This window comes from Crocodylus siamensis, chromosome 5, assembly GCF_052110815.1.
Source record: "Crocodylus siamensis isolate JL-2025a chromosome 5, ASM5211081v1, whole genome shotgun sequence".
Lineage (NCBI taxonomy): Eukaryota > Metazoa > Chordata > Crocodylia > Crocodylidae > Crocodylus > Crocodylus siamensis.
Genome location: NC_143399.1, coordinates 54,736,663 through 54,763,933, shown reverse-complemented (window position 1 = coordinate 54,763,933; position 27,271 = coordinate 54,736,663). Strand labels below are relative to the sequence as shown.

Here is a 27,271-nt window from a genome sequence, read left to right as displayed (position 1 = left end):
TTCCTCAGATACTGCACTACCACAGCACAAGGCAACACTATACAGAGAGACATCCTAAGCTTGTTGCAGACCAAGAAATGCTTTGGCTAATTAGCTCTGCTTAGATATCAGGCTCATTGGTATGCTGAGCTAGCAGGTCTAGACTGCTTCCAGTTCCAGAACTAACATATGCAGAGTTAGCTCAGGGATGCTTTGTAGAGCACCAGAAAAACACAAGATGCCTATTCTGAAAGGTTGAAGTCCCTAAACTGTAGTGTGGTAGCAGCTTCTTTTCTGGTAGACCTGTAATAAATGGTAGAGGGATAGGCAAGAACATAGAGTGGAGGCTGCAGACCAAGGACCACTATGGGTAGGATGTCAGAAAGTGTTCCAGCTTAACCCAGAGATCAGTGTAGTCTGAAGCCCTGTGGCTGGTGAGTGCTGGGCAGCTCTGGGGAGCCAGGAGGAGAGGTACTGAATTGCAGCAGGTTAACCTTTTTAAAGACCTACACTCATCACTCCAAAGTGAAAGGATGTCTACCAAGAGGCTCCCAGAAGCCAAGAAGGAGAAGAAAACATTTCAATGCTTGATGCAGATGTGGTGCTGACAAAAGAAAATGTAAATGCTGTTAATCCTGCCTTCAGTAAGTGAATAAGTAAAGCTCCCTGGTAACTACCAAGATTGACTAATCTCTGAGAATTAGACACAAGTGAAAGGCCTGAATATAGAAACTACATACCAGGCTTTCTGCAAACAGAGGATAGGGATTTCTAATAGGATCCACTCTCTCAACACAGCAAGTCAGATTCTGAAGTCCTTTGTCAGACAAAACCCCTGCTGATGTCCAGTGCATATCTTTAGCATGTTCACCCCATCCAAAATGAGAGAAAAAAGATGAAAAAGAACTAACATATGTGTGTGTGCCCATGTGTGTGTGTATGTACTTAAGCTATTTTCATGTTTGGGATGCCATAAAAAGGTTGTACTTACTCGAATGTTTCCTCTGGCTGTATTTACTGGCTGGCCATCTTTTAACCATGTGATGGAAGGGCTGGGAATCCCATTGGCTATGCACTGCAATGTTGTGGGCTTGTAGATCACCACGGATCTCTCAGAAGACCCAGTAGATTTGATTGTTGGAGGAACTGCAAGAAACAAGACAAAGATAAACCACTGTTCTAATATATTCAATGCATGCTCAATACAATCTCACAAATATAGAAAGCTCTGGTTATTACAATTCTTCTCCGTTATCTCCAATATATCAGCTGTGTATAAAAAAGCTGTGTTTTGTATAACCTATGGTACCTTCCTGCTAATGATCATATACATCATTGTAAAACAAAGCCAATCTGTTGCTCACATCCTCTGAATAACATACCATGCACTGTAACATCAAATTCCCTTTCATGATCCCCTGCTGTGTTTGTTGCCACACACTTATAGCGGCCTGTGTCTGACACCTGAGCCCAAGAAATGAGAAGTTTGCGTCCATTTAATAAGATCTTATAGTCATCTCCCTCTTCAATTGGGTGACCGTCTTTCAACCACCTACCAAGGAGAAAGAAAAAAAATCTTAGTTGCCTATTTTATTTAAAGTAGAAGGCTGTTCTAAGGCAAGTGTCTATGAAGTAGAAAATAATGGTGTATAAAAAACAACCTTTCTAGAAATAGTATATGCAAAACTGCTCTTTGGAGTACCCAGGTCTTGAAATGAGGCACCAAGAAAGGGAGAATGAAGAAGCAGGCACCAAAGAAAGGATAAGAAAAGAGGCAGGCATTGACAGAGTCTCTAAGGAAGATGGTTGCCAGAAAAAAGAGGGTGGAAAGCAGTGGAGGGAAAGTTTCCAGGGAGGAGGGGTCATAGCTATGCTGAATGGGTGACATTAGCCGGTCATGAAACAGACTTTCGCCACTTCTTATTCATTCTGATCCATGACACGTGCAGTTTTGTATTAGCAAAAAAAAACAACAAAAAAATACACAAGTGAATCGTAATCCTTCTGAATTAAGTTTTGTGACTGCCCTTCAGTGGGGCCAAGATTTCATCCACTGTGTCTTACTGTGAACCCAAATGGCATAGTCAGAACATAACAATAACCTGCAAGCTTAAGCAAGCAAGTCATGGACTTTTTAACCAATATACCAAACCCCCCTTACATGATAGTTGGTGATGGTGTTCCCGTTGCCAGACAATCTAGCTCCAGAGGGCTATGAAGAATCACAATGTAATCCAAAGGTTCTTCTTCCCCTTCCACATGTGGTGGGACTAAAAATGAAGGAACAGCAACAAAAGGAATGTTTTAACATCAGAAATAATGTGATTTTTTATATTAAATCACATATTTAAAAACATCTGGGCATCTACCTCACTCTAGGGAGGACCTTGGTTCAACATGTGAAGCTGCCCCTTCCATAAAGGGGACACCAACAAGGTTGTGAAATTCATTGCTCTTGTCCTTCTCTTATGTTGCTTTACTTATCTAGGGGAAGATTATGTCTTGCTCCTCTGTGCAAAGGGGAAGAACTTCTGTCTCTGTCTCCCTTGCATTGTCCATCACTTCTATCACCCTCTCCTGAGGAGAGCTAGAGAAGAGGACTAGGTATCAGCTCATCTCATTCATTGACCTACAAAGCAGTTCAGCTACACCAATAACAAGCAAATTGCACTTGCATGCCCAGTAGCTCCCAAGGCTCTCCTTTGGTGGGACAGTTAAATGAACAGTTATACCTACACAGCCTAACTTAGCCTTTAGAAGAATATCTCTATAAGTACCTGTTCTATTTTGGGGCAAGCTGCTAATATTTGCACAATTAATTTATCCTGAAATGGGCCAAGGAGGCAGTGTTGCAATCTGTATTGTGGTGTAGGCTTCAATGAAAGGAGATAACCAATTTTCAAAGGCAAAGTTCAGAATTTGCATAATAAATCCAAAAATTTAGAGACAGCCTAAAACAAAATCAGAGAATTATCTGATTTGTTTTTGAATGATTTATTTTGCAGCTATAATTTTCTTCTCTTCCTGATGGTAAAGCAGTTTTGGAAAACCTCTTTGTGTCCTTTAAAGGGATGCTTCTTATCTTGTTCAGGAAAACTGTCCAAGAAGTCATGTGAAAGCAACAACCTTCAGCCTGTCCAATTGGACAGGGAAAATGTGCAGTGGATAGGCTTGATTAAATATGCAGTTGACTCACTAAAATGTAATTCTGTGACACTAGTAAATATATATATATATATATATATATATACACACACACACACATATATAAAATTCTACTATGAACTTGAGAAAAAAAATGCTGCACTGTTCACACACCTAAGATTTCAACATCATATTTCATTTTTTTTTCTCCTGCAATGCTTGTGGCCACACAGACATACTGGCCACGGTCAGTCTCTGCAGCATCCAAGATCTCCAGCTTCTTCCCCCTGGACAGAATGCGGAGGTTTTCACTTGCTTTCACAGGCACTCCATCTTTTAACCAGGTAAGAAGAGGTGGGGGGTTGCCAGCAGCTTTACACTCCAATGTCAATGAATTGCCAGCAACCACCTGCTTGTTCTGGATAGTGTCAGAGTCACCCTCAATAACAGGAGGAACTGGGGAAGGAAAAAGTATTTTGCAAGTAATTCATTTTGCAGCCAGAAAACATATTAACAGCAAATGGGTTAGTTCCTCTCCACCCACTCTGGCTCTACATAGAGTTATGTCACGTATAATTTCACGTGAGAAATTTTATGCCAGAACAGGCCAAAACAAAAGAACAATAAAGATCAGCTGACAATTTAACGGCCAAATGCCTTAGCTGGCCATTCACCACTGAAGAAAAAGAGCATATCTAGAAGGTTTTGAGGTGGGAGAACAGAATGTTAATGTTTCAAGTCAGAGAATTTAGTCAGAAAAATAGTTTTCATAGCTAAATGTTGAGAAGTCTGTTGCATCTGCAAGAGATGAAGAGAAAAAGTATTTGTGGAGGGAATGTAATTTTAATATTTGCTGCTAATTAGCAGTACTAACTGATGGGCCTGATAACAAAAGCCTTTTTCATTGCCACATAAAAATATACAGCACAGGATGTGACAGTGAGAGCTTTTCTATGATGCCTTGCTAATGTATGCCAAAACCTGCAGCAATCAACTATAAGAAGTTCTTGGGGCCACTGCAAAACCTGCGTGAGAACACCTTTTGGATAAGCATGTTTCACAGGATGGCGAACAAGTATGTTAACTAAACTTCTTACCGTAGACATCAACTTCATAGACTTTTTCAGAGGTTCCAGCAATGTTGGCCACGTGGCAGGTGTACTTTGCAGAATCTGAGACTTGAGCCTGAGGAATCTGAAGAAACTGACCCCTGTCCACATAAAGAGCTTGTGGGCTTGAAATAATGGGATGTCCATCTTTATACCATGTAATGGCAGGGACAGGGATCCCCCTGGTTTCACATTCCAACTTTATTAAGCTGTTGATCAGTGTTGATATTTCAGTGGTGGTATTTCCTCCTTTAATAGTAGGTGGGACTATTTAAAAAAACAAAAAAACAGTGGCATTAAAACCTTAGTGTAGAAGTCTGTGTATCAGCAAATTTGTGCACATTTACATGAGTTATACATTAACTTTTGGGAGAATCAGAATTTTGGCTAAGACCTTACCTGCCTCCATCTCCCCAAAACATTCTTTGGTGCACTTACACATTGTCAGTGGAAGCAGCTATGGTATGCTGAAGGCTGTAACAGCAAAGGTCTAGCTGACGACATTTGATGATTTTCCCCCAAAAGGACTTGATTCTGCTCTTGATGGGTAAGGATGGAGCAATCCCTATACTCCCCATTTTCCTGATACCACTCTGGAGAACAGTAACATGATTTTCAGATCTACTAAGTATCCAAGAACTCCTACTGATTTTGGTGGGATTTCTGGATACTCAGCACTTCTGAAAATAAAATCACTGACTTGTGAAACTAAATGTGAACTCAGAAGTCTAGCTTTAGACTCCTATTTTTGGCACTCTTGACCCAAAATTACTCTCTTTGTTCCCTGAGCAACAGCACTTAGACCTTTTCTAGCAAGCAAGCTTTTGTGTAAATTAGCCAATATAAAGAGTTCATAAATCTCTGTGAAAGTAATAAAAAATACACTGCAATTGGCAAAAACTAAATTAACCGCTTATTACTGTTGGAAGTACAAAGCACATGTGGCAGAAGCATTAACTCCTCTGCTGCCAAACATACATGATGCTTCCTAACATTCATTCCACAAACTTCCATGGGAGGTTACTTAAAAGCAACAGCAGAGAAATATAAAGGAAGGGGAAAGACACTGTAAGACAAGAGTTTCAAACAAATAGGATGCATATTCCAGGATACCAAATTATGCCAGAGTGTTCACCTGGCTAAATAATCTATCAACCTATAACATGTGCAAAAACATATAGAAATGAAACAACACTGACATGCATATCTAACAGCAAGTGGATCTACACACAGAAAAATCAAGAACAGTTTTGATGTTTTGTCCTGAGAAACCACCAACTGCATTCAACACAAGTCTAGAAAGCAAAGAAAGTGATCATCCAATGGGAAGTAAGTCTATGTCCTATATTCTTTCTCTGAGCATCTTTCTGTACAACCAGGTCCTACTCTGTAAAAATAACAAGCTATACCCCTCACCTCTCTAACTACTGGCTACTTTACTTCTTCATTTACTGTCTATTCACATTTCCCAGCTTTGTCCTCCAGCTCTTCCAGCCTGTCCTGTACCCTTTCCATTCCACTGACACCATCCTGACTATGGTTATGAATGACACCTCTGAGCATTTTTGCCAAAATATCACTGTTCTGCTGTCTCTCCCATTTGTTACATTTAAGCTCTTAGGACTATTCTTCTAGATGCAACATAGTTTTGCTCTGATTTGTATCTCTGCTTTCATTTTTCCCTATTACCCTTCACACCAAGGCTTGACTGGGCCTTCACTCATGCTGCCCTTTTCTTGTCTACTGAGCACCGTAAAGCACCACGTTCTTCCATCCAGAAAACACCCCACTGCCTCTACCTAAACTTAACTCATCTAAGTGTTTGAATTGTTTTTGGTAGGCTTGTACCTATTATTCTAAAAGAGAAACGCTATTCTTTTTTTATAAAACAATAAATAATCTTAGTGTGCTATAGACCTTATCAGAAATTTTAAAAGAGTATTAATGTAACTGTCCCCTCTTGTCCAGACCCTCAGTTGGTGGTAATCAGTGTGCAAGTCAATAGTGATATGACCATTTACACCAACTGAGGTGGAAATATGTACATCTCAGGACAGTTTGAATCTAATTATCATCTCAGACCAATTTTAAACTGGTATAACTCTACTGGTTTGAATGGACTTACTCTTGACCTACACTGACATAAGATATAGTGGCAGCATGATTTTCTCTGCTGAAAACTTAAACTCGTTTTTCTGTCCTAAAAACAGAGGAAAAGATCCACAGAACAAAGTTAACGATAAAATGTTCCAGTCAATATTAACTTTTAAAAAGATCTGATAATTTCAGGTTTATGAAATCGCTCTAAAACTGACCTCCAAAGGTTGCAAACAAGAAAATATATGCATAGGGGACTTAGACCCAATTCTTCTATGTACATGTTCAATATTACACATATAAGTAGTCCCAAAAGGACCTTAAGGGCTCAGGCATTCTTTTAATGTACCATGGATGATCAACTTGACCTCCTTGACTTGTTTGCCTGCACTATTGGCCACGCTGCACTGGTAGCGTCCTTTGTCAATTCTTCGGGCACTCCTTATGCGCAGAATTTGGCCTCTGTCCACAAGCTCAACATTAGGATCTCCCAAAAACAGAGGCCTGAATAAAGAGAGATTATTTTATTTCATCAGATGAGGTCCTCCACCAGCATTTTGTTGGAATAGTAAAGCATAAGTTCAAATAATGACAAAGTATGCTTTAATTAAAATAATTGCAGTAACTAATAACTAATAGTAATATGTTGCTATTCAGAGGTGGCTAACTACTGTTGTTATGTCCATCTTACAGAAGAAACTGAAGGACAGAGTCACTTCAGCAAAGTCACATGGCACATCAGTAGGTGGTAAAGCCAGGCACAAACTAAGGATATGTGCACACTGCAGGCACTGAGATGAATGCAGATTATGCAGACATACCCAAGCCAGCATTCAACTATGTAGCCTGGCTACCAATATCAGTATGGACATGGAAACCTGCTGTTGGTTCAGAGTGGGATGACTCAAGTAGCTCCTCAGGTTCTCAGGCAAGTTTTGCAGCCTATGTTGAGTTGCGTGCTGCCACAGTTACACTGCTCGTGGCTAGCTCAGGAACATTTACAATAGAGACATGGCCTTAGATCTCCCCCTTCCCAGTCCCTTCTACCAATTACTTGTAACACACGCACAAAATTTACAAGCCGTTCTGTCCTGCAAAGTATGTTCTAGTTTTTGTGTTGCTAAGTATTATGTTTCAGTTTAAATATAATTCTGTTTTTTTCTCATATTTGTTGTATATAATCATGTCTTCTATATGTGTTGTACTTAAGTATCTGGTCTGCTCTCTTCTGGCTTGGTGATTTGCTATGTGATGAAACCAGAAAGTCATGTGGGCAAGGGGGGATCAAATCCCCAGCCTGATTGGCTGAACTGGGGAATGTTTGGGGGTTTTTTTTAATTAACTGGTTGCGAGAAAGGCTGGAGGCCTGGCAACCTGTGACTGGATACATGGGGTGATGTCATATTAAGGTATACAGGAATCTCTCATCTGAGGCTTGGACCTCTGTCTTTGGGGCTACAGAGGCTGCTGCTGCAGAACTGGGGGACTGAGCTGCAGAGAACTGCTTCCTATGGGGGGGGTCTCCCCTCCTCCTTTACTGAAGAAGCAAGTTGGAGCTATGTGAAGGAGAAATCTAAGGTAAAGTCTGTCTCAGAGTTTGAGACTCCATTTATTCCCCTTTTTCCTGAGTTCTGAGTGGGATAATATTGTGTGGTATTAATCCCTGGAGCACACTGACCAGGATAGGAGCCTGGCAGGCTTACTGGCAGATCTGGCACATTTTCTTGCTGTTGCAATTTCTTTTGTCTCAGCCTAGGTACATGGCTAAACTCCATCTGTGTGTTCACTGGCATGTTTTGGGCCAGGGTTGAGACCTAGAACATTCTGTTGCTTTTGTAGCTTTTAGTACCCAAGCAGTATGGCTGGGCACTAGCTGTAGTCCATGACCAATGCAGGAGAGGGCCTGGCCCTTCTTTGAGCTCTTTTGCAGTTTTCTGCTCCATCAGAGCTAGTGATTGGGACTTGGAATTTTGTGGGGGGCAGTACACTGACTGAAGCCACAAGTCACCCCTTCAAAGCCACCATGTGGAAGTAGAAATCAGTGCTCTGCAACTTTCCAGGGAGCAATGAGGGGCCCCTTGCTTCACAGAAGGACCTACACTCTCTAGCTGCTCCCCGAATGCAACAAACCCAAGGTGCAGCTCATTGAACTCTCCAGTGTGAGCCTCTCATCCAGCCTGTTTGCTGAGTTGGCAGGTATGAATTCCACCCCCCCTCCTCCCAGCCCCCAGTCCCAGACTGCCTGGACAAGGGGGAATCTTCCCAAAAAGGGTGAAACTTATAAACTATACCTTGTAGTTGATAGTGTTTCAAATTGCATATCGTGCTTTCCTTTGTTTTTCTTACCTTTGCGTACTGTAAAAATCTGTCCTTTGTGTTTACACTGCTTACAAGGAAGGGGCTTTGTGTATGCAGGACACCCCAGCCAACTTCAGTGATCCCAGACTTAGGGGCTTGAGCAACAGTAAAATCTTACTGGGTACCCCAAAATCTGATCCCAGCCCTTGCTGCCAACCAGCACCCAGCAGAAGAGTTACAAACTAGATTATGTTGCTTCCTAAAGTAATGATAAAATGTCTCTGTTTAGTGGAGAAATGCCTCTGCAAAAGAATAATAAGCAATTGCCATGTCAGGGTATCTAGGTTCATAGGCCAAGATCTACATTGTACTAAACAGCTAAGTACTAATTTTACTTTTCAGACTATTTCTAGTCCTATTTTTGTTTTGCAGCTAACATTCATATTGCCAAAATTCCTCTTCTCAGTATGCTTTCCTGGAAGAGGAGCTAAAGAACTGAGACATGCAGTCTAATGTTATAAAATCTCAAATCTGTATACACACAGCTGTACAGGACATGATCTGGAAAACAAGCACATGTACCAACAAAAAAAAAGTTGCCATTCCAGGAAAAATGACTGCTTTTTAACTTTGAGCAATGTTAAAATAATCTATGTAGAATGACCTCAAAGACGTGGCTGTGTTTGTCTTGGTTCACATGTTATCTGGCTTTACCCACTATAAATCCATTTTACTAGTGCCATATTACTTACAATCTGACTTTTCCGTATGGATGGAAAGATGGCATATTTTACCCTATTATATCAATATGCATCAATAGCATGATCCTTAACTGATGTGGCATATTGTTGGCATATTGCTGGTATTGATGTAATGCATCTGTCCCCTCTCTGTCCCACCAAAGCAGCACTGGCATAGACAAAAATTAAGTACTTACTTGCCATCTTTGAACCAGTGAATGTCAGGAAAAGGGGAGCCTTTAACTTTACATTCCAGGCTGATTTCATGGTTGAGAATGACTGAAACTTCGCTGGGTGTGTCCGCACCTTTTATGGTAGGTGGAACTTTGAAAGAGAAACAGTAGATAGAGTAAGATCTAGAGATGGGCATGAAAGACTTGCTAAAATTGAAAATGGCTCTAAACTAAACAGAACAAATGAATGACCCTATCATTCACTTGTAGCAAAGCTTCAGCCTGCTGTTCTTCCCAAATGTGTCATCCTTCCTTCACTTCTAGACTGGTGCTATTGACCTAAGCAGATAATCCAGGAGAACCTTTATAGCCTGTTTTCTATGTTCCATTAACAAAGGATGTACAAGGTATCAAAGAACATAAAACAGGAACAAAAAGCAGCACATTATCTAATGTACCAAGAGAATGACAGCATTCAAGTACTGCAAAGTTAGTGTGTGAAAACAGATGGTATCCTGCATTTAAAATCGAAGAAAGGATTTTTTTTAAAAGGCTTAAGTAAAAGAGTTTCTTAAATGTAATGTTTCCCTCAGATTGCCAGTTTGGCACAGCACAGTACTAACCTAGCACATCTACATTAAACAGCTTCTCAGAACTCCCTGCTACATTAGTCGCTTTGCATGAATATTGTCCAGCATCATCAGTAGCAGCTTTAAGGAGCTTCAGTATCTTCCCATTCCGCAAAATCTGAAGAGTACTGCTTTCCATAACCTTAAAAGAACCCAAGAGATCAGTATTATGCAGTCCAAGTTTCATCAGCCAAATTCTGCAGCCCAAGTTTGAAAAGAACACAGTCGTTTTTCATAAAGAAAAATCCTTCTATTGAATTTCCCTTTCATTACAATACTAAAACCTGCAATGCATTCATGTAGTTCATTACCCATAGTTACAACAAAGGGTTGGATAACTGTATATATGTTATAATTTCCAATTGGGGGAACTAAGGCAAGGCTAACCAAATCTCTTCCTTAACCCATTAGCCTCAAGACTCATACAGAGCTTTGTCCCCCTATGTACAGCACTACTTAGGTCTGGGATAGCCTGTGGTTTTTCTCCCCATTTTCTCTGAGTGTCAGTTGTCAGCTACTTTCATAAGCAAAATACGTGACTTGACAAGCCAATGTCTGACATTAAAAAAATTACCTGGATTTCATGTGCCCAGTTTGCTACACAGAAGATTGCTTTGAAATCTATGTGCATGATAAGGTTTTGGGGGAAGGTGAAGATAAGTTCGTAAAGGAATCTTGATAAGGTCCTTTTCTGTCTCTGATTTTGGAAGGTTAAGGCATGTTCTACAATGGTGATGCTCAAAAGAAGGCCTATGGGCCAAATCCAGCCTACAGAGCCAAGTCATCCAGGCTGTGGGGCTTCCCATAGGTTCAGAAATTTGGTAGTGGGGAACCAATTAATAGCACCAATACAATTAATGCTGCCACTGCTCCCCCATCACTAAATTTTTAGATCTATGGAGAGCCTCACAGGTTGGACGAGATGGCCCCAAGTATTGCATAAGGGCTAACATACAGGACTGGATCTGATGCACTGGATTGGTTTGCAAATCAGATGCAGCCTGCAGACTTGTCATGTGCCACATACCAAATGCAGCTCATGGACCAGCCACACCCAACTCATCCTGCCTGTGCACCAGAAAAGTTGAGCACCACTGGTATACAATACAAAGTTTTACTGGCAAATCTTTACGTGACTTCATACTTTAAGACCCTATAAGATAGTAGAGCATCCAACAGATTTATTCCTTCTCTACTAAGTGGACAAGGGTTTTGCTGCCCAACAGTAGGCAAATGATGCTCATACACATTTTTTGCCACCTCAGCTGGCTAGTGGTTACCCAGACTGCTGGCTGACCAGATAAGGGTAGAAAAAGATTAAGATAACTGGTTACCCATATATGATTGGTTTCCTGCATTGATGATTTTCTTATTGTTTAAATCTAAATACATGCATATTTTAATTTAATTTAAATGAACTCTTATATCAAGCATTCATCAAAAAAGAAGATTTAGAAAGCTACGGTCAAATATCTTGGAAATTCCCAACTAGGGTTGTTTGAGTTAAATTAGCTGGAAATCAATTAACAGTACCTGTACTTACCTGGACATCATCTTTATACCAGGAGATGGTGGGAAAGGGGGTACCTGACACTTCACAGAAGAGACTTACAGGGTGATTAACAATTACAGATGCATTTGTCACCTTTTCTTGGTCTTGGATTTCAGGAGGAACTACAATAAATTATACAAAATGATTATCTATGCAATCAAAAACACTATGGACATAAACATTTGAAATAGCAAGGTACCATTGTTTTTCTCATTATTTCATTGTTTTTTTACATCAGGAAGTTATTAATACACATGCAATTATTCTATGCTACTGTCAAGTGTCTCAATGTTTGTTTTATGAAGTATGGTTTGGAAAAAGTTCATGTCTCACTTCAATCTATTTTAGATTAAAAGAAAGAAAAAAGAAAAGAAATAGACCAAAGCTTCGCACACCCCTACTGCCTGACACTTTGAAAGGAGCAGAGAACCTCTGGCTGCATGGATTTTACTCCAGTAAATGCCTCTATTGAAGGAGCTGTCTGCTTTGCTGCTTGAAACTTCAGGTTGCACTGTTCCCCCCACAGGAGATGAAGCCCATCTCTTGCAGGTAACTGGAAGCTAGCTCCTTGTGTCAGGGCCATGGAACAACCAGAAAGGATGAGGGACTGAAAGGCCAGGCTCTCAGTGGGAGAAGAAGCCAGGTTTCCTTCCTTGCAATAAGCGCTATGCCTGGGATGGCTTCAGGGATACACTCAGAGACTAAACAAGGCCACGACGGTTCCAAGCAAGCACACTTCTGAGGAAACTCAATGACACATGAATCAAGAGATCCTCACTCTGCTAATGACTCAGGGAGATATCAATATGACACCATAAAAAGAAATTTCTGTTTTTTCATAGAAGAAGATATGAAGAGACAGTTAAAGCTGACTGGCACAGAATTCATGGGCATTTTTACACATGCAAGCACCACAGTGCCAGGCACTTTGAAAACCACCTGCCTCTGCAACGCTTCCAGTTGTATAAGCAACAAAATGCAGGTCCACACTGAGAAAATGGCAGTACCGTGGTTTGGACTAAAACACTTGAGAGGTGTTTTAGTTCAAAAGTGCACCGCCACCATTTTCTGCGTGCTGACACACATTTCGCCACTTATACAACTGCACATGGCGCAGTGCAGTTTGCCTCAGCTCATGTGCATAGCAGACTCAATTGATTAAATCAGTTAATCGAGTCTGCTCTGAAGCAGTGGACCTCCAGCATGTCACGGGGAAAAAAAAAGTATAAATGCCCCATGTACATGGGGTTCTCTCATTGGAATTAAGTTAGATTAAGACAGGTAGATGCACACTGTAGAAAGCAGAGCTTAACATCTCCTGTTACAATCCATGGATTCCTTACAATTCTGTATGACATTGGGGGAAGAAGGGAAAGGGTCATAAAGCAGGAGTCAGCAACCTTTTAAGGTTGTAGGCCACAGTGGCCCAGTTTGGATCAGACAGACGAAAGGGTGGTTGCTCGAACCCAGCCATGAACACAGCTATTCCCAGCAGTGGCAGGGGAAAGCATCCACTGCTGAATCCCTACCCCACTCTCCCCCGCCCCGTCACTGCAGTCCCATGTCCATAGGCCAAGTCCACGAGCTGTAATTTGCTGACGCCTATCATAGAGCAATTTCTTCCTGTTCTCATGCTCAGTTCAATGACATAAGACTCCCCTCATCAACATAAACGGAGAGAAACATTTAATGTGTAAATTCTTCAGGGCAAAAACTTGCTTTTAGATTGCCAAGGAGAAGCTTTTAGATTGATTATTTGAATAAAGCAAAGAGAAGCAAACAGAAGTAATTACGAAGCAGTGTTTAACACACATACAGTATGTCCAAATATTTGTTCTTAGCATTCAATCACATGTGCAAAACTGGCAGCGCACATTTCGGGTGTGCAATGTGCAACCACAAAAAATGAGGCTACTCTTTTGAAAACTGCCCCTCCATAACTGTAGTTGTTATTTACCATGAACCTTCAGATTGTATTTTCTTTCGGTCCTTCCAGCTTCATTAACTGCCACACAAATATATTCCCCGTTGTCGTACGGTGTAACGGAAGCAATGATCAACACTGTCCCATCCTCTGCAATTGAAATGCCTGGTTCATTGCCTGTCAGCTCTTTACCATTACGTAACCATTTGATAGCAGGCTTTGGGGTACCTAATGGCAGAGAAATACAGAACTTCGTAAGTCTTCTTGCTTAGAACGGTAAAGGAAGGATTAACATTATTTTAAAGTAGAGCATAAGGAAAAGGGCACAATTGGGAAAATATTTTGGGCTGGCAGATAACGAGACACTGAAAATTCACTCTGACTGGTGCAACTGAAAGAGATATTATGAGTCAAATACACCTGGAGAATGAACTCCCCTTCACAACTGGATGTTTGCTAGGATGTGAGAAACCTTACTGTGGAAATGCTCTACAAAATTATAGTCCTAATTAGTACAATTCTCCACTAGAAATGACCTTTCCACAAAGGTTTCACATATACATATTGAAAATAAAATTAGTGTGACTTGTTTAAATATCATGCTGAGACACAGGCTTAAAGACCTGCATGCATTGTATACTTTATCCACAATGGACAACATAAAGAAGCAATGAAACTGAGTGGCTAATAGAAAACTATCCTGTAATCAGCCAGAATGTCTATAATACTGCATACCTTTTGCTGGACAAGGGAATGCAATGCGTTGATTTGCCACTCTTTCTTGAAATGGGGTGTTGTAAGGAGGGTCAATATTATCTACAGTAGGAGGTTCTGGAAGGAAACAGAATTAAAGTAAAAACAGTCTTGCCCCCTGTCCTCAAATATGAAAGCATACCAGGGCAACTTACATCATTTTATTCTTTATCTTTCTACAGCTAAGAGCTAACAGTACTCTTCCTTTAGTTTCATTTTCAGAGCAATAAGCTCAGGTTTCTAATAGAACCTTTGTAAGTATGTGGTTTATTAGAGAGAGGAGGATGTTTTTACATAGGTTGATTTTGATCTCCTTGTAATATCAACTAGCTCAAACTACTTTTTGAGATTACAAGAACGTAAATACCTTGTTCTAAAATTTTTGCAAACTTCTTTACTTTTTATGGCTTTTGTCTACTCAACGAAACTACATCATAAAAGAACACCAGAGGCATACCAAACTTTGGATATTGTGTCATACAATAATGAAAGAAAAACATTTTTAAAAAATGTCCTTGTTTGAAAATCAGCTCCAGAGCTCTTGGAGTAAAACCACAGCAACAGAGAAATAAATAAAAGGGGGTCATTTTGTAGGTCATAAGTGTTGAATTTCCATTGAATCACAGGCCACTCCTCTGAAAGTGCAGTAGGATATCCATCCCCACAAAACAAAAAAATCACATGTATTACAATGAAGCTGTACTCAGTGATAGCCATCAGGCTTTAGCCATATTATAAATACCTTGAACTTGTATTGTTATCGATGATTCATCACTGCCAACTAAGTTACTAGCAACACACTTGTAGATACCAGAATCTGAAAGCTGGACTTTGCTGATGGTCAGCGTTCCATCAGGGCTGCTGATATACTGTCTTCCATCTATTAGCATGGTATTTCTGCCTTTAAACCAGGTGACTGTTGGGGGAGGGACCCCTTGGGCACTGCAGGGTATATCAATTCTGTGACCAACTTGTACTTTCATAACTCGAGGCGCACCTTGAATCTTTGGAGGAACTAAGCAAGGCAAATAAATCAATAATAATGTGAAAAAGATCTGACAGATTACTCATGGAGGAAATATTTATCATTTCATTTATTATCTTTATCATTTTAGACACTATCTTTCCCAAAAGCACTGCAATTTAATTCCCTTAAGTGACAGCAACCAATCAACACTGGACACTCCTTACAGATAATAATTACAGTACTTCGTCTTCCAAATCATTTAGGGCAGGAGTGTCAAAGGTATGACCAATGGAATCACGTCATCCAGCCCACAGGGGTCTTCGAGAGTCCAGGAATTCAGGAGCAGGGCCCGCCACCAAATGCTGGGATACAAAGTCATACTGGGGACCTATTTTGGCAGTGGTAGGGCAAGTGATGATTTAGGACTTCTGCATCTGAAATCCTAAAGCATTATTTTCAGAGGGATACCATACTTAGTATCTTCCAAGTATATTCTACAGAGCTCCTGGAAAGTGGGTGTTTGTACTCAAAACATTTCAGTTTCAGGGTAAAGTTAATTAAAATGATCTCTTTGACATTTGTACTTCCTTCTTCTTAATCCCTGTTTTATATATGTTTCCAAACTCAGGTTCAGACAGGAAGATAAAATATATCTGCATTTGAGTTTTCCAGTCCCAAGGAATAAGAACATGATGTAAACCCCACATAATTCCTTTGCCCCAATCTTCTTCTTTTTAAGAATCACTGCAAACAAAAAAGGGTCATAAGGAATGGCTTATTGTAGACAACATTTTTTTACTTTGTTAATATACAGTTGTAAGCAGAGAAAGATATATATAGATAGTATGTATGTGTGTATGTATAAAGAAAAAGACTATCTTGTGTTACAATAATTAAGAACTGAATTGTTCTAGATTGAAATTTTCAAAACTGTCTAGGGATTTATGTGGGGTTTATGTCATGATTTGAGCACTCACGTCATGTTAACTTAGTGGAAACTAGACATCTTACCCAGCTTTAAAAAGCTCAGTCTTCATATTCAGAGCCTTAATCCTGAAAGCCCTCTTCCACAGATAATTTTCAAGGGACATACTGGGCTACTTACAACTGTGCTCCTCAGCTAATAAAGCACTTGGTGGTGGTTTTAGATGAGCTAACTAGACCAGGTGGCAACAATCTCTTAGTCCCCAGGCCAGATCTGATATGTGAAGAGGTTGTATCCTGTGTGGGGAAGGTCCAACCAGGCACAGGACAGCATGGAGAATCAGGTGCCAAGCTACCTGTCCCTCCCACAGTCCCCTCCTCAATGGTCCTCCCTTCTGATGTCTCATGTCCAGCAATCCAACTTTTCTGATTACCATGGAATCACAGATTTTCTACTTTAAGCAACAAAAATGCAGGAAACAGCAGGCTTCCCCTTGTAGGCTTGCAGCATGAAGAGCAGCTCCTGCAGCTCCACCCAGGTAAGTCTATGGGGGGGAGGGCAGATTGAGACCCCCGCAGTAAGGAAGGGAGGGAGGGAGAGAGAGAGTGGGGCAGGGCTGGGGCTGGAAGCACTGCACAGCCGGTGAGGTGTGTGGGGTCTGGAACCTGGCTGAGAATGCACAGCCTCAGGGCCTGGATGGGGAGCAGGATGGAGCCACAGGTGGCTCGTCTGGTGAGCAGTGAGGGCACCAGCCCCCTGCCACTGCATGCACTCTCAAGGAGGAGGATATGGAGGGGCACATGCCCCCCACCCCCCAGATACAAGCTGCCTGCTACAGGGAAGATGCGGGCTGCCCACTGCAGGCTCAGGACTCCCTGCCCTGCTGACTTCCCACACCATGTCCAGCCTGCTGGGCTGCAGAGGACCCTGCAGGGAGGACAGCAGGGAGGGAAGCCCTGAGGCTGCAGCAGGCAGCCTGCATCTTTATCCCACTAAGGGCTCTGCTCCCGCCATGCTACCCATGTGGGGAGGCAAGGCTCTGCACTTTGCTCCAGCCACAGGAGCCACCCCCCCACCATGGGCAGCAGCTGGAGCTCAGGTGCTGCTGGGAGTGGGGTAGGGGACCGTGAGCCGTGGTCCTGAACCCAATATCCCTGGCAGCTGGGGGCCCCCTCCAGCAAGACTTGCGAGGGACAGGGGGCTGTGGGTCATGAGTGAGGGCATGGGCACTTCCACCCCCTGACAGGACAGTCAGTGACCGGGGGGCGGGGGGGGCATGGCTGATCCCACAGGCCAGAGGGGGGAGTCCCCCTGCAGCCGATCCTGCTGACCCACAACCGGCAGCACTGTGCAGCTGGCACTTCCAGGTCAGCGGGATTGGCCATAGGAGAACCACTTCTCCTGGCACACTCCCCAGCCGGCACTTTCAGGAGGGCACCAGCACTCTCACCTGCCCCCCCTGCCCGGGAATGCTGGCTGACAGGGGGTGCACCTGCACCCCCATGCACTCCCTACACGTCGCCATTGAGTGAGGGGCACCAGCAGGGCTGGAGGGATGAGGGGCACTGGTAGGGCCAGGGCGCTGTGGATCGGGAGTGAGGGGCACCAGCACAGGCAGGTCACCAGCATATCAGGGTTGCTCAGCTCCACAAAGCAGCAGGGGTGGGGGCAGCAGCAGCTGGACCCACATCCTGGTGAGCAAAGGGGGAAGGGGGAGCTCTGATTAGCTATGATAAATAAACCAAAATCAAACGCCAAAATATATAGGTATTTAGAATTTATTTTATTATAATGTTTGAACCACTGGTAGGCTTCCAAATTGCTTAAAATTGTAAATGCATTAAAAACATTAATAAAACATTGTGTTCAACTGATATCCATATATATAGTGGCATTTCATTTTAATCATGGAAAAATGTGGATTTGGGGGGGCTTTAATCAGAGAATTTGGGATTTTGATCAGAGAATATGGGATTTTAAAACGAAGAAAAATCAGGATCCCTGCTTAAATATACTTTTGCCTCACATCCCCCCAGGGCCTGGGTGTCTGTAGTTTGGGAAGTACAGACCATTTAAGCATCCTGTGGGGTAGACATTTGCATGCTACAGCTGGAAGCTCTGGACTGCAGCAGCAAAATGTTGGTGACCCTGGCACTGGAGACATAGTGATTAGCTATATTTCCTCCATGTTTCCACCTTCTTAATTACATTAACAGAAGATAAATATATACTTAATATTTTCTTAATATTAATTTTTCATATAAGCAATTACAGCAGTTGCCATATAGCGATAATGTAATAAAAAAGGAGAAGGAAAGAGATCTACAAAATGGGTCTACACCAGGAAAAATGTTGAAGAGCTGTATTAGATTAAGCTAAATTCCAGTTGTTCTGTAAAAGGACCTCTGGGATGGGTTATTTTTGTAGTTAACTAACTTACCATGTACATTTAGCTTGACTGACTGAGTTGCATTCCCAGCAATATTTGTGGCTACACAGAAATACATTCCACTGTCTGAAACTCGTGTCTCAATGATCTTCATTGACCCCGAGGGGAGGAAGGTGTGTCTGGAAAAATAGGAAACAGATTTATTGTGTAAATATGTACTGAGACATGATTAAGCTCTAGTTAGACATTACTAATCACAGTGTTGTTCGGCATGAAATTTGGGGCAGAATTCTACTGCCCTTTCTGCATCCAAATTTTCTGCATTTTAAGCGCTTATGCACAGGTAACGATTCTATTTCTCCTGCAGTGTAAACACGCAAGTGTGTATGCATGGACTGATAATGCTTTACCAGATATGTACTGGCTGGCTGATACACAGCTGTGCCCACTGGGAATGCATACCTCCATCTAGGTCCCAAAAACATAGTTGACCAGAGTGGAGGGAAGAGATGGAGGAGGAGGAAAGCCCTCCCATGTGCTTTTGCCTGGATTTACACTCAGGCTTATGACTATAGATATACCCAGCAAGTGTGCAACCCTACTGGGCATGCTCAGTCTACACATGCATGCTTTTGCATCAACAGCATAGAAGCAGGGTCAAAAACATGTCAGATATATGGCTAGAGAACTGCCATTTAGATGAGCAAAGGGAAGAAGAATTCCACCCTTTGTGTTTTTTTTCAGTTATGTGACTTAATTTTCTTATTTTTTTCTATCTTCCTACTACAGCAATATGTTAAGAATACCAAGCAAAATACCTGAACCATCCACAGGACAAACTATGGGCATTTCAGGTGCTTAGGTAAGGCTTGAGATCCCATCATACTTCAATTCAAAACAACAAATGTTTTGAGATCTGCATCGTTCATGGTGCTAGTAATGGGTTACGAAGCCCCTTTAACTCTAACTTACAGGTTCAAGCTCAGCCCAATTCAGCGGTGACAAAAAGTTGCTATTGACCAATAACTAATGGCTTATGCAAAGTCTACTTCTTCCAGATAAGAAGGATGGTATTGTACTTAACATACTAAACGTGGATGTTGGAGGGACTGGGTTTTATTTCCCAGACCTGGTTTTATGACTGCACTGTGTTGATTTGGATGGAATAAATAGAACTAGAGGGTCAAAGGTATTAACATAACTTTGTCATCACACAACACTAAACAGTTAAACCTGGTTTGCAGTTTAAAACATAGCACCCCCTCACCCCCATACATGTAGGTAAAGGTGCAATGGAATCTAATGTGATTCACACAATCATGCCTCCTGCTATGTCATGCGTTCATGGCAAGAGGCATGACTGGGATCACATGTTAGATCCCATCACACCTTACTATCACTGCAGGGAAAACCTGATTCTGGGCTCCCCCTGCACCAGCAAGAAGCAAGCTCCTCTGGCTGGGAGCCCCACACACTTCAGCTGAGGGACTCTGAGCTGCAGAGGCACCTCCAGGGTGATTACCCCACCCAGGGCTCAATTAAATTCCCAAGCTAGGAGGATTGCCGCTGTGGCAATCATCCTGCCTTGAGCGTGTGGGAAGCCCTTAGCACTGAAGGATTGCCACAGGGTCAATCTCTCTAGCCCAGGGCTGTGGGAAACCCCAGTTTCAAACACACCTGGGATAAGGAGATCACCCCCGCAGTGATCCCTTGGCCTTGGGGGATTCCCACACCCCAGGGAGGGGAGGATTGCCCTCCCACCCCAAGGTTTCATGCATCACTGCTGCAGTTCTCCTGCCCCCAGGGTTTGCCAGGAGGCATGCTGTGGGGACCTAGCATCCACAGCTCTGAGACTCTGGGTCTCGGCAGCTGCATGGTGCTGCTGGGACCCAGAGCTGACACCTGGCGGGGATAAGAGTCCCCAAAAGTTGTGGGACTCACAGCCCCTGATGAGCAAGGTGCATCCCTGCAGCTAGGTGCCCTGTCAGCCACAGGGGAGACACTGCTACATATGCAAATAAAAGCTCATTAGCTCTAAAGTTAATATATATTTCAAGGTCCAACTTTATAGCTGGTTGGAGCTTTTTAGTAAGTGATAACTACTTTGCAGGTGCACCTGGTCCCAAGGTAACTGTGCAATTAACCAGTAAATTGCACAATACCTGTAATATGTACAGGGGATCATAGTGACCTCAGCCTGCTTAGTGTCATAGTAACAACCACTATTTAAAATGTTACAACATTTTATTAATAATACAGAAAAAGAAAAAAATATCATTTTCATGCTATTCTTTATCCCCTTTCCTTTTAGCTGTTGAGAGAATTTTTATTAAGAAAACCTCTTCTTTATTGTCTTTTAGATGGTAGTAAGGATAGCAAACAATAACCTTTTTAGGGAAAAAGAAAAAAGTTAGTTGAAATTATCTGGAGCTGTTGTTTTTTATGCTGCTGTGTAAAACTAACTTACCCCTTAGACATAAAACAACAAGGCAAGTACACACAAAAGGGTACAGGACATATGGATAAATACCTTTTTCTCTGTGGCTGTCAATTCAGCACTGTTTATAAGCACCTAACTATATTTTCCCATTCAAAAATGTCTGAAGAGTTTCTGAATTTTGGACACTGTGACAAGGAATGGATTCCTGCAACCACTTTTATACATGTTCAGTGATTTAAAAAAATGAAATACAAGTGATTTAGAAAGCACCCCAATTTAAGTTATAATAATAAGGTATTTGTTTATACAGAGCTATTTGGATTTGGCCTCATAAGAAGCTATGGGGTAACTTGTGAAGCTTTGTTTCTTCTTAGGAATGCAGCAATATTTTTCAAGCACGTTATGTACCATGACTGAAATACAGTGTTCATAACAATCAGTTTTAAAAAAACAGTCACAGAGATTTATGGCTGTCTTTGAAACTGGTTTATTTATGCTTACAAAGTGTTTTATGATATGTTCTGTAAAAAATGTACTATGTGTGATAAGACAATATTTTACACAGGATAGGACTCAGACAGAACGAGAGAGAATGTCTCACTATGGGTCCTGAGACTTAAGAGGCTGATTTTGCTCTTATTTCTTTTAGTGTGAATCCAGATTTGGTTCAACGGACCAATTCAGGATTCACACTAGAGAAGCAGAGTAGAATCTGACCCCCTGGCCTTGGAAAAAGTTTGCAAAATGATAAAAGCATGAAAGCTGTTCCTAAAACTGAATGATGCACTGAGTTTTGGAAAAAGAATTGCAAGATCAGTTGTCACAGGATCTCACAGAATGATATAATAAACATTTAACTCATGAGGACAACCTGCCAATTTAAATAAGTCAAAAAGCCCTTAAAAAGCCTTGAGAGCTTAAAAAAAACTGAACTTTTCCATATTTCTGAAATGATGCTACCTTGGAGAGAATGGAGAGATGAGTTGCATTTCTTTGGCCCATGTAATTATGGGAGGTGGCAAGCTCTTCACATCACATGGAAGTGTAACATCTTCCCCTGCAGTCACTGAGATCTCTATGGGCTTGTCATATGCATCTTCTTGCTGGTTTTCAGGCCTGGATACTCTGGGTTTCACTAAAAACATGTTTTAAAAAGTATAACACATATATTTATTTGTAGATGTGTAACCTGGTTCTAATTCACCCCATATTGTTTTGCTTCAGTTTAGCGTGTTTTTTTACCATAAGTGGTACAATCCTATTTATTTGAGGGTATACCTATACTACAGTCACAGCACAGTAGCTGCTGCATAATGTAGGCATAGTCCAGATACTATAGTAGGCTACCTGATGCAGAATTCACCCAAAAAGCTGAGTAAATCCTCCAGCAGTTTGCCTGGGTGTGGAGTTCTGGGCTGCTGCAGTTAGTCTGTCACTAGTACCCTTGGCCAGCAAATTCTTTCTTCTCACCCACTGTAATTCTGTGTCTTTCTGTAAAGCTACTGCCAATCCATGTCAGTGTAAATGAAATCGCAATCTGGCAAGGGGGCCCAGTCCAAGAGCACAAGGTAGTAAATACCAGACTGCTTTAGAGCTTGAAGTGGCTGAGGCCTTTTAATCTCAGCCATCTGTACAGCTGCCTGGAATTCTTATCCAGAGATCCAGTACAATAGTGGGGATGCTAATTAGACACCAGTTAATAGGGGGTTTGGCATGCCTGCACTGTACAGCCATCCCATTTCAGACTTCCCAAATCGAGTGCATTTTTCAGACCCCAAAAAAGCTTGCAGGGAAAACATTCATATATTTGATTTTCACTCAGACTTACCATAGACAGTTAGTTGGACTTTCCGTGTGGCATAACCAGCAGCATTTGTTGCAGTGCACACATATTCTCCAGTCTCCTCACCCCCTGGTGAAACTATATATAGGCTTCCGTCAGATCCCGCCAAAAATTTTGTATTGCTGATAGGAATCAACTCTCCTTTCTGCTCAAAATCAAAATAATAATAATCCAGAAATTAAGAAAAAAAACAACAACAAACTGCAAGCACTTGATCAGAAAGATGCCAAAGCTTTTACTGATACTGCATCTCAAAGAATTAATCAGAGTGGTGAATGACTCTTATCCTGCAAACTATGTTCCAGAAAGAAGGGTCCTTTAAGAGCTGCACTTCTTAGCATGGGGTCAAAGCTGTGTTTGTTGCATCTACAAACTTATGAACAATGGTGCAGTGCAACATATATGCTTATACGTGCGTGTTTTATACAGAGCTCTTAAAGCAGAAGCCTGGGTCAAATTTTCTACTTTACTGCGAAATTAAAGTTCCTGAGCTATATATGTTTAACTGAAAGGAGAATTTGGTTTATTAGATGAGGGGATTTGAGTATTGTTTTGGGACCAATATCTTAAATTAATTATTTTGCTGACTTAACCTTTATGTTGAAGAATCTATAATACCCCTAGTTGATATCATTTACACAGCCAAGTTTGGCTCTTAATATAACCTCCAGGCAGTCTTACTGAACTCAACAATATTGTAATTGAAGAGAGAATCATAGGGTGCATCTACACATGCGCTTTACTGAAGAGCTGACTAATTAGCTCCACAGTAAACCATCACTGTCTACACATACACCCGTATTATGGTGCAGTAAATTAATTAACTCTGCTGTAGGATAGTACTGCCTGCTGACTAGCCTCACTAACCTTGTTCCCCACCCAGCCTCTGTGCTGCCCAGCACTGCCACCCAGAGCCTGGAGCTGACCTCCAGGCCCCCTGCCAGTCCAAGGCTGCTCCACCCCAGCTCAAACAGCTGCGGTCCCAGGTGCACATGAAGACACTGCGTCCAGGAGCAGCTGACTCCAGCACGAACTGTGCCAAAGTTTATTGCTACGTGCTTTTTGCACATGTAGATGCACGCACAAGGCTGAAAGGGTCACCTAGTTCAACAGACTACACATATGTAGGATGTGCTATTCCAAAATGATTTCTGCTAATTGCCTACATAGCCTCTTCCTGAAAGCCTCCAATACAGGAAATTCTACAACTTCACTAAACAGTTTGTTCATCCTGATGTACAGTATAGCTCAATATTTGTAGCAAGATCCACAAAGTAGCATGAATAAATATGAGCCTGCCATCCTGATTCTGTAAACTCAAGAGGTTTGGACATTTCAACTAAGTCTTAAAGTTTATTTCCAATCTGAAATTAGATGATGTAAAAATGGAGCTTTCTCATTCAATAGATCTCTTTTCTGCATGATTTAAGAAAAGAATTTACAACTAATGGCAAAAATAAGCTTCTACAGGTCTTTTACAGCCATTAGTCTTGCAAAGCCAACATTTTTTAGAGAGTGAAATGGGTTCAGTTCCTCCTTAAGTATCTTCTACAGATACTACTTACTAGGCACATTTACACAAGACAATACTGTGCAATGGTTATTGCAAATTTATTTAGCATTTATATAAGTAAGTATCAAATAAATGCACAGTAAACAGAGTTACTGTGCAGTAGCACTGGCAAACATTGTTTAAGTGATACTACTGTGCAATAGCCTAATAATACTGCACAGTAGTGTATTAGCACTGGCCATGCTATGCCAAGCGACTGCACAGTATTATTAGACTACTTCGCAGTCAGTATCTAGTGTAGGCATGGCCACTGAGTCGCATATCTGTGCAAACTCAAGAAAGCCCACAGGTTTCCAGAGATGTCATGGAGAATATACTATATCCTGAAGAGCCATTATTACTAATGGTGAAAATGTATGAGAAAAAAAATCTCAGCTTGACTTTCAGATCCCAAATTGAGTTTACAAGCTTGCAGTTTGCTGGGGAGGGGAGAGTGAGGCTGGGAAATACATCATACCCTCCGCCACTGTAAAAGGAGACTGTTTGAGATGAAAGCCATTAAATGGTGAAAAATACTCTTCAAACAAATTAACTTTAAATATCCAGAATGAGATGTAAACCATGGCATCTTTCCCACTCCAAAATTATCCAGTCATAATTATCGTATTAACAGTTTATAAGGCTCTTTTTAAAAATTATAAAAGATTCAGCAATAATGAGTGAAGTCTTTCTGATTTCCAAAGAGTGGAAGCTAAGTGTATGACAACCCATAAGCCCTGCTAGAAAAAACAGAAGCTGATATGAATAAACAGGTTTTTCTTAGTCCCTCAGGACAAAGGTTTTTGGCCACCTTCCTTGTATATAGCTTCTATTATAGCTAAATCATGTGCTCGGTTAATCTTTTAACATAAACAGCTCAAAGATTATAAGTTACCTTGGACCACATGATAGTTGGTTTAGGAACTCCACTTGCTTTACATGGTAATGTTACCGGGATCCCTTCAATTGTACTGAATATCTGCTGTCCATGCTGAATGACAGGTAGAACTAAAAGTATATATGCACATTTTTATTGTATGTACATTTTATGCACACATGCATACACTCATACATACTTCAAGATCATGGCACATCATGAAATCCACATATGTTCAAGTGCTATTTAGTAAAGATGACTTAATTTGCATACAGTGGGACTTTCAGTTACCTACTAGGAGGAGGAGTTGGGAATTTTCACTTTGCTCTAAGGGCATTAATGCTGACTTAGAGCATTCATCCCTAACCTCTCGCCTGCAGTAAAACAAATACCTACACATATAAGTAATGGAGTTGAACACCACCCTGCACACACGCAGTTTCAGAGCAACCAGACCAGGATCTACTATATGGGTCTCATTTCAGAGAGTCTCAGGATGCCGTCCAAGAAGGTGATAGGCAACATTTTCCAAAATAGTACTGTGAATTATTCACTTAAGTCAATTTGGCTTTTGGTCAGCTCATTCTGGTCCAGGTGTGAAACCTATTTTCCTCAGTGAGGAACAACCAGGGCAGACAAGATCGGCGGGTGAGACCTGATTACTTTCCATGCTCATTCATTTGTTAATTAATAAAAATGCTAGAAAAGGAGAAAAGATAGAGTTTGTGCTAGCAGGCTGGCGATCACAGGAACTCCAAATTGCCCATCTCAAAACAGAGAGTGGTAATAAAGACTCCAGTTTATTATCAAACTGGCATGTTTTTGTATGAATAAATGCTCCATATTCCTACTCCATATACTAACCTTATTTTCTAGTTCCTTTTTAACAACACATACACACGTTACCCTTCCCCCTAAAGTTTTCAGTCTGAAGAACTCTGAAAGCAGTTGTAGAGCATTAACTAATAAGAGCATGAAGGATGTAGCATTCTGAAGAGGAAAACATGTTCCAGCATTTTCAGTGAAGCTTAAAATGAGTCTTCCTTGATTAATGTAACATGTAAGAAAATTTAAACTATGAACAATGAAGTGGTTGTGACCTCACACAAAGTTCATACAAGTTTCTGAAGTGAAATACAGATGGGTTACTACAATGCAAACACTAGGTTCCCTGTCATTGCCATTTTTTATGGTATTTAAATGCAGCTTTGCCAAAGTCATGATTTATTTTAAGTGCTATAATCCCATGAGTTGTACTTTCTTTTTATCAGTTATGAAACCTTTTAGCACTTGGCACAGATCTCCAATAAACTCCCACTTTGTCTGTTTTGGTAATAAAGTGAGAGAGGCTGCAAAACACATCACTTGTACATACTTAAAACGAAAGATTTTTCAAAAGATAAAAACGATGTGATTTTTGTCTTCCTTTTCAAAAGGCATAGGCTTGATTACTTAAGTGAATTATGTGCAGTAAGACTCATTCTCTATTATTCTAGTGTAACATCACTGAAACAAGTGTATTTGAGATACTGTTGCCATCATAAAAAATTATATGAGCTACTGCTTCCCTGAAGCATGTCCTTATTTTGCCTGCAGTGCAGAAACAACAAAACAGTTTATCTTACCAAACACATTGATGGTGGTAGTTTTGTTATTTGTACCAGCTACATTACTTGCCATGCAGGTATAGTCCCCTGCATCTTGCAGCCGAACTCTTTCAAGGTGCAGACTCCCATCACCACGAACATTGATGTAGGGATTTGGGACCAACTGGAAGAGGAAGGTAGTTACATTAAAATGTTAATAACATTAACTAAAACACTTAATGTTTCATTCTGAAAACAGAACAAGCTACTGTGGAGACAGGCATGCCAGCAAAG

At 41.2% G+C, this 27,271-nt stretch overlaps 1 protein-coding gene across 5 annotated transcripts in view; it reads right to left on the bottom strand.

The window, feature by feature from the left end:
• The window catches only part of HMCN1 (hemicentin 1), a 356,272-nt gene that overhangs the window by 161,768 nt on the left and 167,233 nt on the right, over positions 1-27,271 (bottom strand). For all 5 annotated transcript variants that reach the window (XM_090048332.1, XM_090048334.1, XM_090048335.1 and 2 more), the window contains exons 19-35: positions 27,017-27,161; positions 25,410-25,522; positions 22,948-23,107; positions 22,080-22,254; positions 18,731-18,858; positions 15,141-15,413; positions 14,381-14,476; positions 13,679-13,873; positions 11,713-11,843; positions 10,164-10,311; positions 9,565-9,691; positions 6,679-6,833; positions 4,221-4,499; positions 3,298-3,579; positions 2,141-2,249; positions 1,362-1,531; positions 971-1,125 (exon numbers count right to left, since the gene is read on the bottom strand). In XM_090048332.1, the coding sequence (XP_089904458.1) occupies positions 971-1,125; positions 1,362-1,531; positions 2,141-2,249; positions 3,298-3,579; positions 4,221-4,499; positions 6,679-6,833; positions 9,565-9,691; positions 10,164-10,311; positions 11,713-11,843; positions 13,679-13,873; positions 14,381-14,476; positions 15,141-15,413; positions 18,731-18,858; positions 22,080-22,254; positions 22,948-23,107; positions 25,410-25,522; positions 27,017-27,161 (2,841 nt within the window). The remainder of the gene's footprint in view (positions 1-970; positions 1,126-1,361; positions 1,532-2,140; positions 2,250-3,297; positions 3,580-4,220; positions 4,500-6,678; positions 6,834-9,564; positions 9,692-10,163; positions 10,312-11,712; positions 11,844-13,678; positions 13,874-14,380; positions 14,477-15,140; positions 15,414-18,730; positions 18,859-22,079; positions 22,255-22,947; positions 23,108-25,409; positions 25,523-27,016; positions 27,162-27,271) is intronic.